This window comes from Gracilinanus agilis, chromosome 2, assembly GCF_016433145.1.
Source record: "Gracilinanus agilis isolate LMUSP501 chromosome 2, AgileGrace, whole genome shotgun sequence".
NCBI classification, from domain to species: domain Eukaryota; kingdom Metazoa; phylum Chordata; class Mammalia; order Didelphimorphia; family Didelphidae; genus Gracilinanus; species Gracilinanus agilis.
The window spans coordinates 314,610,301-314,627,472 of record NC_058131.1 but is presented as its reverse complement, the minus strand read 5'-3'; the positions used below and the strand labels follow the sequence as shown (position 1 = coordinate 314,627,472).

Genomic DNA, 17,172 nt, shown 5'->3' with positions numbered 1-17,172 from the left:
TCTTCTGGTTTTCGGCTATAATCTTCTGGTTTTCTGCTATGATCTTCTGGTTTTCGGCCATAATCTTCTGCTATTTCTTTTCAATCTGGACATTTCTGGTGTTCAATTTGGTTATCAGTTCATTTGGTTTCTGAGCCTCACTTTCCATTTGCAAGATTCTACCTTTTAAACAGTTATTTTCTTGCCAGATCTCTTCCATTTTCCTCAAAATCTCAGTTTTGAACTCTTCCATAGCTTGTGAGGAGTTTTCCTTATTTGAGGAGGGTCCAGATGCTTGTTTGTTCTCCTCCTCTGTTTGCTCGGTTATCTGGATTTTCTCTGTGTAAAAGTTGTCGAGTGTTAAAGACTTCTTTTTCTTGTTGTTATTCTTTCTCTTCTGAGCTTCCTGAGACTGGGTAGCCATCATTAGCCCAGCAGCTTCTCAGGTTTATCCTCGCGCTCAGGGTCTGTCCACGGTCTATTGGCTCCTGAGGTCTGAGTTCTGTTTTTTTCCAAGGTCAAGCCCCCTGGTGGACCCCCTTGCTTGATCGTCTGCCAGAGGTTCCTTTACAAGTCTCAGCGCGCTGCTTCCACAGTCGTACACCCGTCCACGCTGGTTCCCCACTCAGGGTTTCAGAGTTTTAGCTCCTGGCTATGTCTGCCTCCACCCACGCCTCCGCCCGTGCCTGTGCTCTGAGCAGGAGTTCTGCACCCTGCATCCACTCTGCTCCCACGCTCAGATTTCGCATGCGTTTTTTGGCCTATTGGGGTCCTAAATCTTGCTGCTCTCAGGAACAGGCCCCGGAGCTGCCAATGACTCGATGGGTGCCCCAAACTTGCTCTATTTCTTTTTAGCTGGCTTCGGTGCTATAGGTGTTGTGTGTGGAGGGGGTGAGGGTGGGGTGGTTGCTCAGCCCGCGATTTAGTGAGAGCTGTTTCACCCCTTTATAGCATGGAAATGCCTCGATTCCATGTACCTTCCACGCTATGCCCTGTTGTGGGGTTCCTCCATTCGTCTGGACTTGTTTTTATGTCCCCTTGAGGAGTTTTGTGTGTTTCGATCAGGAGAGGTTAAGAGCTGCTTCTTACTCTGCCGCCATCTTAACCCGGAACCAAAAATGTGATTATTACATTTTTAAACAGCCTAAATATTGGGAAGTTCCTCCTTATATTGAACCAAAATATGCCTCCCTGCCACTTCCAAACATGTGCCCAGTTTTTTCACTCTGGATTGAAAAGAATATGTCTAATCCCTTTTCAGAAAGACAACCTTTAACATTTCAAAACAGCTAAGACTCCCCAGCAAAGTCTCACATTTTCCAGCCTGTGTACCCCCGATTCCTTTAATCAATCCAACCCCAATGGCCTGTTTTCTCATTTCCTCACCATCCTTATCACTTTCGCTAGATGATCTAATGCTTTTCAGTATCCTTCCTCAGTCAAATGCTGCAGTTGAAATGGAGTCTGACAAGCTCAGTGTAAGAGGGGACTATCATTTCCCTCATTCCTCTTACTATACTTATGCTTAATTCAGCCTGCTATAAAATTTGGATCTTGGCTACCATATGACACTGGTGAAAGATAATGTGTCAGAGAAGATAGCTGCCCAGTCTTCAAGTCAAGAAGTCCTTTTTAAGTCATGACTTTGTTGCAAACTAGCTGGGTGACCATGAGCAAGTTATTTAATATCTACATGCTACAGGCAGCTCTCTTAGACACTAAATTACAGATGAGTTTTTTATCTGCTTTGGTAGAGGGAATTTCCACTCTGGGATTTTTTCATGCATAAGGTGCTATGCTAGATTCTGGGGACACAAAGTCTAAAAACAAAAACCTGTCCATGCCTTCAAGGAGCTTTCATTATACTGGAGGGATACAACACATGTGAGAAAATGCAAAACATGAACAAAGTTATCCAAAGTAATTTTAAGAGGTTAAGAACACTGGGAAGGAAATGAGGAAAAGAGTCATCATGTAGGGCGTGACACTTGAGCTTGGTTGTAAAAAGGAGCCAGAGATTCTAAGAAGTAGATAGAGACAGAATATATTTTAGACAAGAGGGACTATATATGACAAACTGTGGCTTAACCTGGAACTGAAAAAATGTTGAATATAGAGCAGGGCTCAGGAGAAACCCACTTGGGACAGAACTTCTAGAGAGCTCCTTGGGTTGATATTGATTATTAACCAAAACTCCTTCAGTTCAGTTATTCATTTAGTCTGGAATCTGCCTAACTAGATTGCTATTTCATCTACAAATGTCCATCTTCCCCACAAGGATACCATGAGAATCACTGGCCAAAGTCTTACTGAAATAGAAATGTGCTTTGTCTTTAGCATTCTCCTTTTCAACCAGTCTATTAATTCTATCACATAAGGAAATGAGGTTAGTCTGGCATGATTTGCTCTTAATGAACCCATGCTGGCTCATAACAATCACAGCTTCTCTTTATATGTGCTCATAAACCATCTGTTTAATAATCTATTCCAGAATCTTGCCAAGAATTGACATTTAAACTCACCAGCCAATAGCTCACAGTATTTACCACTCTGCCCTCTTTGCAAACTGGGGCAGTTATTTGCCGGTGCCACGTTTCACAGGCCCTCTCGTAAAGGCCACAATTTCTCACGGAGCACTGACAATGGGTTTTTATATCTATATGATTTTTACATCTATAAGATTTTTGAGTACCCTGGGATAGCATTAGGCCAGGCCAGCTGATATGAATTAAAAGTAGCTACCTAGGTTCTCTTTTATTTTCTTCTCACTTATATCAAGTTTCAATTCCCTGTTAAACATTTTCTTCATTGTGCTTCCAGTGTTAAGATCATTCCCCCTCTTTCATTCAGCAAGATTTTATTAGATATTTGTTATGTGCCAACCACCCTGCTAAATACTTGCTATATAAAGAAAAACAAAACAATACTTACCCTCAAGGGACATATATTCTATTGGGGGGTGGGGGGTGGGGGAAACATGTACTCATGCAAGAAAATATAAAATGTGATCAAAGTAACTAGAGTCATTTCCATAGAGATCATGCTAGCAACTGAGAAGATTGAGATAAGATTCATTAGAAAGGGTCACGAGCTCAACTTGGGAGGAAGCAAGTAAACAAGCAAGACTTCACTTCTATGAAGTCGAGGTAAGAGGAAATACATCCCAGGCATGGGGGACAGCCAATGCAAAGAGTAGGAAGTAAGAAATGGAATAGAGAACAATAAGTAGGCCAGTATGCTCAAATGTAAACCATGTGAAAGTCGAGGGCAATCATCCTGGAAGTACAATAGACAGTACAGTAAGATAGTTTTTCTATATTGGCTTTGTGACTGCCATTTCCTTAAGACAACTAGTCATATAAGTACCTGGAGTTTGCAGAATTGGTCTGAAATTTAATTTTACTTCCAGAGATTAACTAGTTAGTGATAAGAGAATTTTTGGCTCAGTTTTAGTACCTCTATCTCCCTAAGATGAGCATATCAGGTTATTAGGTAGAGCCCCGGGGTTAATGGTTAGTCTGAAAGTTCCAGCTTTATTTCTAGTGTTTAGTGACTAGCTATTTTGTTTCACTTAATATGCCGCTGTTGTTCAGACATGTTGTGACCCCAGTAGTGCCTGGTATATAATAAATATTTTTTTTAATTTTAAACCCTTAACTTCTGTGTATTGACTTATAGGTGGAAGATTGGTAAGGGTAGGCAATGGGGGTCAAGTGACTTGCCCAGGGTCACACAGCTGGAAGTGTCTGAGGCCGGATTTGAACCTAGGACCTCCTGTCTCTAGGCCTGGCTCTCAATCCATTGAGCTACCCAGCTGCCCCCTTATAATAAATATTTTAATAAACGCTGGCTGACCAAATGACAGTACCAACCAAATAGTCATATATTGCTAAGTACCCCCCATAATCTAGATACTTGCTCCTTCCTGTCCCAATGATTCATCCCTTATGGGCCTTCCTGTCCATTGCCATATAGTCTATTATCTTCTGCACATGTACAGTTATCCCATGTTTTCCTCAGCTTTGAATGTGGAAAACCCCCTCAATGAATGGTCCTAGAATTTTCCCCCTGAACACTGATCCCATCTTCTTTCCCTCTTATACCCTTTGTCCTCACTAGGTTTCTAGTCAGACTACACTGTGTAACATTAAGGATCAATTTCTTTGCAAATGTAGAATTTTCAGCCATTTAAGAAGCACTTCATAACAATGAATCTTAAGATTAGGATTCTATAAATAATTTTCAGAAAACCAGCATATACTGTTTTCCTATATTTTATCTTTGTTCAACTATTTTCATATTGAAGAGGCTCTCCCATCCAAATTTGACTCTGTACTTCCTTAAAAACACTGGGGTACCCAGAATTATGGACCCTTCTTAGCATAAACCTCTCCTTCTTTGTTTTTCCCCATGGGAAAACTCATGTTGACATGCCAGTTGACAAGAAAACCTAGAGTTGAGTAAGGCTGGGGAAAGATGGTCCATCTATCAATTAATTAAAAAAAAAATCCAACTAAGTGCATGCTGAATACCAGACACTGTGCTGAACATTGGAGATGAATAGAAAAGCAAAACCAGTCCCTGCCTTCAGGGAGCTCATATTCTAATGGAAGAAAGAACATGAAAATTACTAAGGGGATACGAGAAAAACAAAGAAAATATAGAAGATCATTTCAGGGAGGAAAACATTAGCAATAGGAGGAACCGAAAAGACCTTCTGCAGAAAATAAAATTAAGTGGGAAGCCAGAGAGAAATAGGTAAAGGGAAAGAGCATTCCAGGAATAAGAAAAAGCTAGTACAAGGGGTCAGACATGGGAAATGAGTATCATGTATAAAGAATAGCAAGTAGTAGTACAATGCAGCTGGATAGTCAAATATGGGATGGAGGGGGCATCACGTTTAAGAATCCTGGAAAAGTAGGAGGAGATAAAATTTAGCAACAGATTGAATAGATTTGTTAAGTGATAATTAAGATTGAAAATGACATGAGTTTTGAGGCTTAAGATTGGGTGATGGGGACTATGGTGGTATTCTCAGTACTGATAGGGAAGTGGAGAAGAGGGCAGGATTTGGGGAGGGATGGATAAGTTTTAATTCTGAAATGATGAGTTTGAATTGCCAATCCAGTTTGAGGTGATACAGGATTGTAGCATCTAATTGGTGGGAAAAGAGAAGGTTCAGGACAGAAAGGAGGGAAAATCAAAATATGGCAAGGAAAGAAATGGCCCTATGGTCACTGGCTGATCCTGGATGACTCTGATGTGTAAGGGATATGCACACATTACATATATAAACATATATGCATGCATTTGCGCTATATGTGGATTATACAGCATGCATGTATTATATATTAAGAGTATACGTGTCAGAGACTACCTGTCCTAATATAGACATCTTTGAACTGGAAGAACTTAGTAAGTTTTTCCAGGGTTCTAACCTATCTTTACCACAGACTGAGAAGGAGTCAAGTACAAAGCCATATCCAAGGATGCCCTAGTTCTTAGCTCTCAGTGCTCTCTTCATGAGCTTAGCTAGAGTACATAAAATCTAAGATCCCTTCTGGAGTTTCAAATCTCTTTTCAAAGGTCCCTTCCTGCTGAGATAAAGTATGAATAGAACTTTATAAACTTGGAATACTATATAAATGTCAGCTGCCATCATTATTCCATATTTGATGATCCTACTGGTCTCTCATAGATAGAAACTTTGCTTTCCATTTTTCTATCAGTAGTGATCCATTTATGTTGATACATCCCAGCTATCTGGAACAAATACCTTTGGAGCTCAAGGCACATATTTGGGGGAGAGGTGGTAAGTTATTGAGATGTAAATTGTCACCTTGGAGCAGAGCAAGAAATGGTGATGAAGTGCTCCAAGAATTTAAGAATCTATATGGTCTTCCTGAGTTTTTGAGTTTTAATTACTTTTCAGTGATATAAGCCCAGAATTAGGGTTAGCCTGTTTGTACTCACTTCAGTACTTGAAAGATCTATGATTTGATTGGTGTGGGAAGGTACTCCCTCACAGAGGCAGCTCATCGTCTCTTAAAAGGCTGTCTTCATGAGTTACTGCAGCCAAAAGAATTCATCACCCAATGGCCAACCCTCTGGTGTTTATCCTCTCCCCATTTAGCTCATCTGGTTGTTGGATGACAGATGCAGTCTCTTGCCAGGCCTATGTTCAAATCCTTTCCAGCTTGGTAGGAACAAACAGAGCCTGTGTTGTCTCTTCTGGTCTAGCCTTAAGAAACCCAGGGTCACCACTAAAGCATGATTAGTAGCATCCCAGTGGAGGAACCCACATCATTCACAGAAATGTTAAGTTTTCCTTGGGGAATTACTGTCATATATGAGTCTGCATGTGTTTGTATGAAGGGGAGAGGTAAGATGGAAGTTTGAAAGCCAACAGTCGAAATCCCCAATACTTGGTCAGAAACAAAGTAATGCAAAGGGGAAAAAAATATTATCTCCCCCACCGCTGGACACAGCCACTGGGAACTTCACGCCCTCTTGTTTTCTAAGTTGGGATTAAGGGTGCTTTTCTGAGAGAAAGAAAGCACCTCCAGATTGTACTGTGGCCTTGTAACTTCTATTCATAAAGAAATGGATACTTCCCTTCTCTAGGGGAATCACAAACCAACCTGGTTTATAGATAGAATCACCAGTATCATTGACAAACTTGGGCACATCCTAAGGAAGGTGACTGGAATGGAAAAGGGACTCAAAACCATATCATCCAAACATGAGTTGAAGGAACATGGCTTTATTTAGCCTAGAAAAGAAATGTCTTAGAGAGAAACTGGATATCTCACCTCAAATACTTGAAAGATTATCATGTGGAATCAGGATTCGACTTGTTTTGCTTGATCATAAAACTATGGCCAATGGGTCCAAGTTGCAGCGAATCCTATTTCAGTTCAATATGAGGGAAAATTTCCAAAAGTAAAATGGAGCGAATTGATTGATTGTGAATTATCACATCACTTATATCTAGAAACTAGATCACTTTTCAGGAAAGTTGTAGAATGGTTCCATGGTTCAAATCAGGATAAGACTGGAAGAAAACTATATATCTAGCCTTAAACTCTCTCCTAAGCTTTAGGCCCAACTCCCTTTTGGACATCTAGAGCTAGGTTCTAGTATTTGTCTTAAACTCAATATGTCGAATATCCTTCTTCCCAATTTCCTTTTTATTGTCAAAGACTCTACCATCCTCTCAGTCACTTAGTCTCACAACCACCATATTATCCTCAACTTCTTATTTTTATTTACCTCACATATTTAACCCATTGTCAAACCTGTTGTCTCTACCTTTGTAACTTCCTTCATACACAGCCTTTTCTCTCAACTCACGTAGCCATTTCCTCTAATCAGACCCTCATGACTTCTCACTCGAACTATTCAGTAGCCTTCAAATTGATCCTTGTCTCTTTCTACTCTAAATCATTCTCCTCTCAGGTGCCAAAATGATTTTCATAAAGCATAGACCAAACCATGTATCATCTTGCCTAAGTCAAATCAATTTCCAGTGGCTACCTATTACCCCTAGGATCAAATAAAAGACCCTCTGTTTAGCACAAAAAGCTCTTCACATAACACTTGTCTAGTGTTATTATACTTAATTCTCATCTCCATATTTTTCCATTAAACTTCACTGACTTGCTACTTACTGTATCTCTCAGACAAAACTCCATTTCGCATCTCTGCACCTTTGCACTGGCTGTCCCCCAAGCCTGGAATGTTCTTCCTCTTTACTCATGCCTCTTAATTTCTCTAGCTTCCTTTAAGTCATAGATCAAATTTCACTTTTGGTAATACCTACTTCTTCCTGCTGGTAGTGGCTACCCTCTTGAGAGTACTTTTAATCCCTTCTGTATATCTTGTGTATGTTCCGAGTGATATACATGTTATTTCTCTAATTAGAATATGAGCTCATGTGAGAGCAAAATTTATATTTGCCTTTGTTTCCCCAGAATATTGCCTTAAAGACATTTAAAGTTCTTTCCAACTTTGATATTCTATACCAGTGGTTCCCAAACTTTTTTGGCCTACTGCCCCCTTTCCAGAAAAAATATTACTTAGTGCCCCTGGAAATTAGTTTTTTTTTAAAATTTTAATAGCAATTAATAGGAAAGATAAATGCACCTGTGGCCATCACCGCCCCCCTGGATCACAGCAGCACCCACCAGGGGGTGATGGCACCCACTTTGGGAATCACTGTTCTATACTTTCATGTTGCTATGATTATAGATTTAAGTCCTAGTCATATTTTCCCATTCCACTTTTTTGAGATAGCAGGGCATGATGACAAGAGTAATGGACTTGTGATTAATAGATATGGGTTCCAATCTGGGTTATACCCTGACTATTTGACATTAGGTAATCATTTAGGCTACCTAGATCACAATTTCTAATTTATAGTGAAATATGTACCTCAATGTATAACCACTTTGTCTTGAAACAAAATGACAATTTAAAAAAATCTAATGGTAACGTCTTAGATAAAATTTACAAACTTCATTACATTTTGCTAAGTGCATAGAGATTATATGGCTTTAACAAAGAAAATGAACAAATAATTGATACCATTTACACTAGTTAAAACCAGACACTTAATCATGATGTTACCTATATGTTACTTATATCATTTCATGAGACAGAAGTAAATGAATTCTTTGGCCCATAGAACTGTCAGTTAAATATTAAAGTCCATTTGTTAACATTTTCTGTGAAAGAAGCATGAAAATTTTCTTGAGTCACAAACCTTATTCTCATTAAGCTACATGTGAGACAAATTACTTGAAAAATAACTTCAACAGTTCAACATTCCCCAGTGGATAAGTGATCAAAGGATATCAGTAAACAATTCTTAAAAGAATTGCGGACTATTTATTATATTAAAGATTGTCCTAAGTCATGAGTTATTAGAGAAATGCAAAGCAGAACAATCCTGAAGTTTCAGAAATGTCAATAGCTATTATCAGTTGCCTCTTGTCAGTGCCTTAATGCATTCACACCAGGTACCTTTCCAATAATGGCATACTGCTGGTGTGAAAATGTTAAGGCAAGAGATGGAGAATCAGGTTTGGGGAGCAACCAGATGTTCATGTTAGCCAAAATAGAGTTGGTGAAGGTGAATTATGAAAAAATAAGGTGGAAAGGCAAATTAGAACTATATTGTTAAGGACCTTCAATGCCAGACTGAGAAATTCATATTTTATTGTAGAGGCAAGTCTTTGAACAGAGGATAACAAGGATTATTTTGACTTTACATGAAGGATAGATTAGAGAGAGACTGGAAACAAGAAGACCAATTGGGAGAAGATTTAGTAGTTCAGAGTAGAGGTTATAAGTGCCTGAAATAGTACATATGCTATAAATATGAAGAAAAGGGGGCAAATGCAGGGATGGGATAGATAGGGGCAGCTAGGTGATACAGTGGATAGAATATTGAGCCTGGAGTAGGGAAAATCTGAGTTCAAATCCAGACTCAGATACTCACTAAATGTGTGATCTTAGGCAAGTCACTTAACCCATACTTACCTTAATTCTTTGTCTGTAAAATGGAGATACACTGGAGAAAATGACAAGCCACTCTAGGATCTTTGCCAAGAAAACCCCTGGACAAATCTATTGGGATAGTAACAAGTCAGACATGACTAAATTACAACAACAACAGATGAGTATGCTTGTGGGTAATGAATAAAGAATGAAAAGAGAAAGAGATTGAAAGGAGGGAAAGAAAAGAGATAATTTATTGGACAGGCTCATGAAAGAAGTCATAGGAGATTGGATTAAGGGCAAAAGTAGGTGGTTGGCCTTTGCAAAGAGAATAATAGCCTCCTATTCATTAGAAATGAGAATAAAAGAGGAGAGTGGATAAAGTCTTAGAACCATTATGAACTATGGAGTATAGTAAGGAGATGATGGAAAATAGCCTCTATTTTCCCAAGTAAAATAAGAATCAAGGATTTCAACTACGAGGGTTGGGTGAAGGAGGAATTAAAGAAGAGAAATTTTGGAATAGTCACAAAGAAGAGTGGAATGGAGCCAATCAAAGAAGAATAAAAGTTTTTCTGTATAATTTTAGGGCTCATTTGAGGCCAAGGAGCATGTAGCAGACCCAGAGAATATGGTGGTATGATATATTCAGCTTTCAAAGGAAAAGAAAAATTGTTATTGATAACATGAGAAGCTTCTCAAATTTCTTTTGTTAAGTTTATTTATTTAATTAATTCGTTTCGAAGATTTTTCCATAGTTACCCTCCCCTCTTCCCACCCTTTTCCCATAGCCAATGAGCAATTCCACTAGGTTTTACATGTGTCATTGATCAAGACCTATTTCCATATTATTAGTATTTGCAAAAGGGTGATCGTTTAGAGTCTACATCCCCAATCATGTCCCCATCGAACCATGTGATCAAACAGTTGTTTTTCTTCTGTGTTTCTACTCCCACAGTTCTTTCTCTAGATGTGAATAGTATTCTTTCTTATAAGTCCCTCAGAATTGTCCTGGATCATTGCATTGCTGCTAGCAGAGGAGTCCAATTATGTACAAATGTGACACAGTGTATCCATCTCTGTGTATAATGTTCTTCTGGTTCTGGTCCTTTCACTTCACATAAATTCCTAGAGGTCTTTCCAGTTCACATGGAATTCTCCAGTTCATTATTCCTTTGAACACAATAGTAGTCCATCACCAACAGATACCACAATTTGTTCAGCCATTCCCCAATCAAAGGGCATCCCCTCATTTTCCATTTTTTTGCCCCACAAAGAGCATGGCTATAAATATTTTTGTATAAGTCTTTTTCCTTCTTATCTCTTTGAGGTATAAACCCAGCAGTGGTATGGCTGGATCAAAGGGAAGGCAGTCTTTTAATGCTCTTTGAGCATAGTTCCAAATTGCCTTCCAGAATGGTTGGATCACTTCACAACTCCATCAGCAGTACATTAATGTCTCAATTTTGCCACATCCCCTTCAACATTTATTACTTTTCTTTGCTGTCATTTTAGCCAATCTGCTATGTGTGATGTGGTAGCTCAGAGTTGTTTTGATTTGCATGTTTCTGATTATAAGAGATTTAGAACACTTTTTCATGTGCTTATTGATAGTTTTGATTTCTTTATCTGAAAATTGCCTATTCGTGTCGCTTGACCATTTATCAATTGGAGAATGGCTTGATTTTTTTTATGATTGATTTAGCTCCTTATAAATTTTAGTAATTAGACCTTTGTCAGAGGTTTTTGTTATAAACATTTTTTCCCAATTTGTTGCTTCTCTTCTAATTTTGGTAGTATTGGTTTTGTTTGTACAAAATCTTTTTAATTCAATGTAATCAAAATTATTCATTTTACATTTTGTAATATTCTCTATCTCTTGCTTGGTCTTAAAATCTTTCATTTCCCATAGATCTGACAGGTAAACTATTCTATGTTCACCTAATTTACTTATAATTTCCTTCTTTATATTTGTCATTCATCCCTCATGAATTTATCTTGGTGAAGGGTGTGAGATGTTGATCTAAACCTAATCTCTCCCATATGGTTTTCCAATTTTCCTAGCAGTTTTTATCAGATAGTAAGTTTTTGGTCCAAAAGCTGGGATCTTTAGGTTTATCATATACTGTCTTGCTGAGGTCATTTATCCCAAGTCTTTTCCATTGATCCTGCCTTCTGTCTTTTAGCCAGTACCATGCCTTTTTGATGACCACTGCTTTATAGTACAGTTTAAGATCTGATACTGTTAGGCCCCTATCCTTCACATTTTTTTTCAATATTTCTCTTGATATTCTTGATCATTTGTTCTTCCAAATGAACTTTGTTATAATTTTTTCTAGTTCATTAAAAAGTTTTCTTGGTAGTTTGATAGGTATGGCACTGAATAAGTAAATTAATTTGGGTAAGATTGTCATTTTTATTATGTTAGCTTGTCTTACCCATGAGCAATTAATGTTTTTCCAATTGTTTAGATCTTGTTTTAATTGTGTGGAAAGTGTTTTGTAGTTGTGTTCATATAGTTTCTGTCTTTGTCTTGGCAAATAGATTCCTAAATATTTTATATTATCCAGGGTGATTTTAAATGGAATTTCTCAAATTTCTTAATCAAGAAATGTATGTTAGGACAATGTTTATGATAATATCTTATATCCATTAAATGGACAAAAACAGAAAAAGAGATAGAAATCCAGCGTTGACAGGGCTATAGAAATATAGGCACTCTCTTACATTGCTAGTGGAACTCTAAAGTGGTACAATTTTTTTGGAGTGCAAGTTGGCACTATATAAATAAAAGTTACAAAACTAATGATATCTTTTACCCCAGTTGCTAGGACTATATTCTAAATATGTAACTAAAAGAACAAAAAAGGACCCCAAAATGATCAAAGAAAGAGGAAAAGGATAGATATAGTCAAAAATATTTATAGCATCTCTTTTTGTGGTGGTAAAGAATTAGAAAGCAAGGGTTTACCCATCAATTGGAGAATGGCTGAACAAATTATGGTATAGTATAATGGGATAGTATTGTGTTGTAAGAAATGATGACAGGAATGGTTTCAGAGAAACTTGGAAAGACTTGAATAAAATGATAGAGTGAAATGAGCAGAATAAGGAAATGGTCAATACAAAACCAACATTTTAAAGTCAAACAACTTTAATATATCTTAGAATTCTGATTTTTGTGGTTCAGTTCTGTCTAACTGTGGTCCTGATTGGTATTTTCTTGGCAAAGATACTAGAGGGCTTGCCTATTCCTTCTCTAGCTCATTTGACAGATGAGGAAACTGAGGCAAATAGGGCTAAGTGACTGTCCCAGGGTCATGCAGCTAGTAAGTGTCTAAGGCCAGATTTGAACTCAGAAAGATAAGATTTCCTGTCTTCAGGTATACCACCTGACTTCAGGCATACCACATCCATTGTGCCACCTCGCTGCCCCGATTTATGAAATAATCTCAACCACAATCCCAGAGAACCCATGATGGATGACACATGCTATTCACCTCCTGACAGAAAGGTAATGGATTTAGGGTGCAGACTGAGGCATATTTCTTCAGGCATGATCAATATCAGAATTTGTATTGCTTGGCTATGCATATTCACTACAGAAATTTTGTTTTTCTTTGTCCTTTTTCAAAAATGGAGAGAGGTGGAAGAAATACATTTTGCTCGTTTTTAGAAATAAAATAATCTTTAAAAAGAAAAAAGTCTGCCTCTGTAAAGTATATGTAGTTGCTTTATTTTTAATAATAAAAATGGGAGGGTACAGGCAGCTGGGTAGCTCAGAGGTTTGAGAGTCAGGCCTAGAGACAGGAGGTCCTAGGTTCAAATCTGGCCTCAGACACTTCCTAACTGTGTGACCCTGGGCAAGTTATTTAACCTCTCATTACCTAGCCCTTCTCCCTTGGAACTAGTGATTCTCAGGTGCAAAGTAAGGGTTTAAAAATGGGGGAAGGGGTCCATTGACTGAGGAATAATTGAATAAATTATTATATAAAAATAATCTGGAAACAGTCCCTCAGGGGAGACAAGATGGTAGTAGAATCAGAGGCCCTGGATTCAAATCTCATCTTTGATGAGGAGGCGAAACTAGATGGTCTCAGAGGTTACTTTTAGTTCTCTGAGTTGATGATCTATACAATGATGCAAAGTAAGGGAAACATACACTGTACTGTTAAAAAAAAAAGGCCATAGAAATTTGTTAGGATACAGATGGCACAGGAATGATAGTAATAATAACTGACATTTATTTAGAGCTTTAAGATTTGCAAAGCATTTTACATGCATTACCTCACTTTAAACATAGACCAAATGTATTTTTATTTTGCTAAACATATGCTATTTTTTAATCAAAATGTCAATATTTCAAATTCTAGTGTTTTATTTGGAGACTTGCCCTATATTTAGATTGCCAGAATTTGCTATGGATGTTAAGTATATGGCAACTCAATAAGAAAGTTATCATCAGAGGCATTGTGTATGACTAGAAAAGTACATAGGCGGATCATGTACCAAACATAAGGGTTAAGTAAGGGGGGCAGCTGGGTGGCTCAGTGGCTTGAGAGCCAGGCCCAGAAATGAGAGGTCCTGGGTTCAAATCTAGCCTCAGACACTTCCTAGCTGGATGGCTGGGCAAGTCACTTAACCCCCATTGCCTAGTCCTTACTGTTTTTCTGCATTGGAGCCAATACACAGTATTGATTCTAAGACAGAAGGTAAGGGTTTAAAAAAAGAGAGAGATAGACATCCTAAGTGCCTCACTGGTACCTTAGAAATAGTAAAGGATGTTAAGGAAGGTAGCTGACATGTTGGGTAGATTCCCAGTAGAGGATTTTATGGAAGGTCATGAGAGGACTCACACTTTACTGAAATCACAAATCTATTAGTCTATCAAAGAAGCTGATATACTATCAGTATGCCAGATCCTTACGGGTGTAGACTATGGCGTATCCATATTTGGATACATGCCCTGCTATACCCAGCACAGGGCTTTACACATCTTAGGTATTCAATAAATACATGTTAAATCAACAAACATGTGAATGGATGCATGAGTGATTCTGACAGTCAAGCTCCACAAAATGCAGCACTTTTATATAAATTTAGCAAAGTCTAGGAAATAAATCAATTTTCATGGGTTGATGAAATTTCCTGGCATTTCTCAGTTGGACCCAGCCCAAAAAACTTTTTCCCTGCTAACTTACTGAACTTAAAATTTGACTAACATTTTTGGTAGTGGATGTTAATTTTTAGTGCTGCCCAGACATCTCTCTTGCAAGGGACCAGTTTATGGACTGGTTAGAACTGACTGAAATTAGAAATGACCATTGGAACTGAAGTCCTACTTCCTTCAGTGGCATTTGAACCATGTCACACATGCCTTTTAGAATAGCTGGGCAGAGGGTAGGGTGGGGAGGAGGGTGGGACAGGCAAGGAAAGTTTTGTTCCCCTCCGTTTCTGTCCGTGGTATCATTCCCTTTGCACTGAAGGTAGCTCACTTCATGTTCTTATATTTCATTTCAGGAATTTATCTTCTGGATTTAATCTATATCGATTCTGCATACCCAGCTTCAGGAAGCATCATGGAAAATGAACAAAGATCCAATCAGATGAACAATATTCTGCGAATAATAGCTGACTTACAAGTCTCCTGTAGCTACGGTTAGTGATTTCAAATATCAAAACAGTCACCTCTTTTCTCCAGAACAGTCCAGTAAAAAGTGTGTGCTAAAGTACCTTCCCCACCAGAAATCTTCAGATTGTGCCTTCACCACTTCCATCATCATCACCATCATCATCATCATCATCATCATCATCATCATCATCATCACTACTTACATTTCTATAGAGCTCTAAGGTTTACAAAGAACTTTACCTACAACAACTTGGTGAGGGAGGCAGGACAAGAATCAATATCCCCATTTTACAGATGAGAGAATTGAGGCACTGGGATCACATAAATAATAAATGGTACAGCCGAGATTTGAATTCAGGCAGGTTTCCTGAATCCAAGTCGAATATACATCTCCACATTCCCCTACCCAATATAAATCTTCATTTTAGTCAAGGGAGCAGATGCTATAGGAATTCATAGACAAGCCAACAAGAGATAACTGCTGCCGGTTTCACTCCTTCCATGGTGATATCCAAGACATCATGGAAAGGCATTGTGGTGGAAAGATAGTAGAAAGATAACTAGATTTGGAAACAAAAAAATCCAGATTTGAATCTTGGCTCAACCACTTGCTAGATGTGTGATCTTTCATTCTGTAGGCCTCTGTTTCCTTATCTGAAAGTGATGGGGTTGGCTATATGATCACTAAAGTTTAACCCAGAGGTGACATATGTGGGAAATGACATCCTTTCAAAGAGCAGAACTTGGTTTTCCTCTCTTTTCTCACCTCCCCATAACAACTACTAGTGAACTAACTGCCTGGCCTCAAGCTTAGATGGAGGGTTTGAACCAGTGTATGTATTTCCCCAGTATTCCAGATAATTGCCTATTACCATTGGATATCTTGTTCAGGAAGATTTTAGTTAGACACAAAATAATCTAAGGATAGATGTCTAAAAGTAAAGAATGAAGGAACACACTTGGTTCATTTAATTCCCCATAAGAGACATCATGAGGTCTACAAACCTCATTTGATGTTTGGGGACCAGAGTGACCCATCTTGGGAACATTACATAGGGAAGTTGGCACAGAAGGAGCCAGTCCTGCTGTCCTACACCTTGACCATTCATTAGGGGATTGTGGTCAGCTCTGGGTGCCACATTTAGGCATTGACAAACTGGAATTAATCCAGAGAGTAGTGAAAGGACTGGAAACCTTGCCATAGGTATATTGGCTAATATGATGATGTTAGATGAAGTTAGTCTGGTTAATTAGTTTGGAAGAAGGAAGGCTTAGAAGAGAAGACATAATATCTTTCTGCAGACCCTGAAGGGCTGAAATGGAGATTAGAACTTGTTCTACTTGATTCAAGAGAGAACAGGTCTTTTGAGTAGAAATTATGGAAAGGTTGATTTCCATTCATTATAATTGTTAGGAAAGCTTTCCTACCAATTAGAGCACTCCAAAAGTAGACTGAAATGCCCTGGGGGGAGAAGGAGTCCCCTATTATTAGAGGACTTTAAGTGAAAACTAGATGAATACTTTTCAGGGAGAGGGGATTTCCACTCAAGTAGCGATTGGGCTCTATTCCCCCTGAGATCCCTTATGCCTTTAAGAGTCTTTGATTCCATGATCTCTTTGGTGCAGTGGAGACCTAGTCTTTGTTTTCCTTCAAGACACTTACTCATAACTTCTTTTCCTATGTAACTTTCCTATTTAAAAACTTATTAATAGAATCCTACCTTTTATGAATGGAATATGCACAGCCTAAAAGTGGCATGGGATTATACAGTGTTAGAGCTGGAAGGGACCCTGAGACATTAGAAAGTTAGAACATAGAATGTATAATTCTAGAGTTAGAGGGAGCTTTAAAATAGAATTTAAAACAAAAAACAGAATGTTGCAACTGGAAGGGAGAGATTTACAATCACAGAATTTTGGAATCAAAATGGTTCTTGAAGGTCATCTAGTACAACTTTTACCTGCACAGGAATCCCCTTAATAATTTGGGTTTGCCACACAACCTAATATATTCATAGGAAAACCAAGTGACGATAGCAATTAATTTGGATTTACCTAGC

The 17,172-nt window shown here is 38.3% G+C and overlaps 1 protein-coding gene across 5 annotated transcripts in view; it reads left to right on the top strand.

The window, feature by feature from the left end:
* The window catches only part of RALGPS1 (Ral GEF with PH domain and SH3 binding motif 1), a 549,948-nt gene that overhangs the window by 396,493 nt on the left and 136,283 nt on the right, over window positions 1-17,172 (top strand). For all 5 annotated transcript variants that reach the window (XM_044664221.1, XM_044664222.1, XM_044664220.1 and 2 more), the window contains exon 8: window positions 15,001-15,138. In XM_044664221.1, the coding sequence (XP_044520156.1) occupies window positions 15,001-15,138 (138 nt within the window). The remainder of the gene's footprint in view (window positions 1-15,000; window positions 15,139-17,172) is intronic.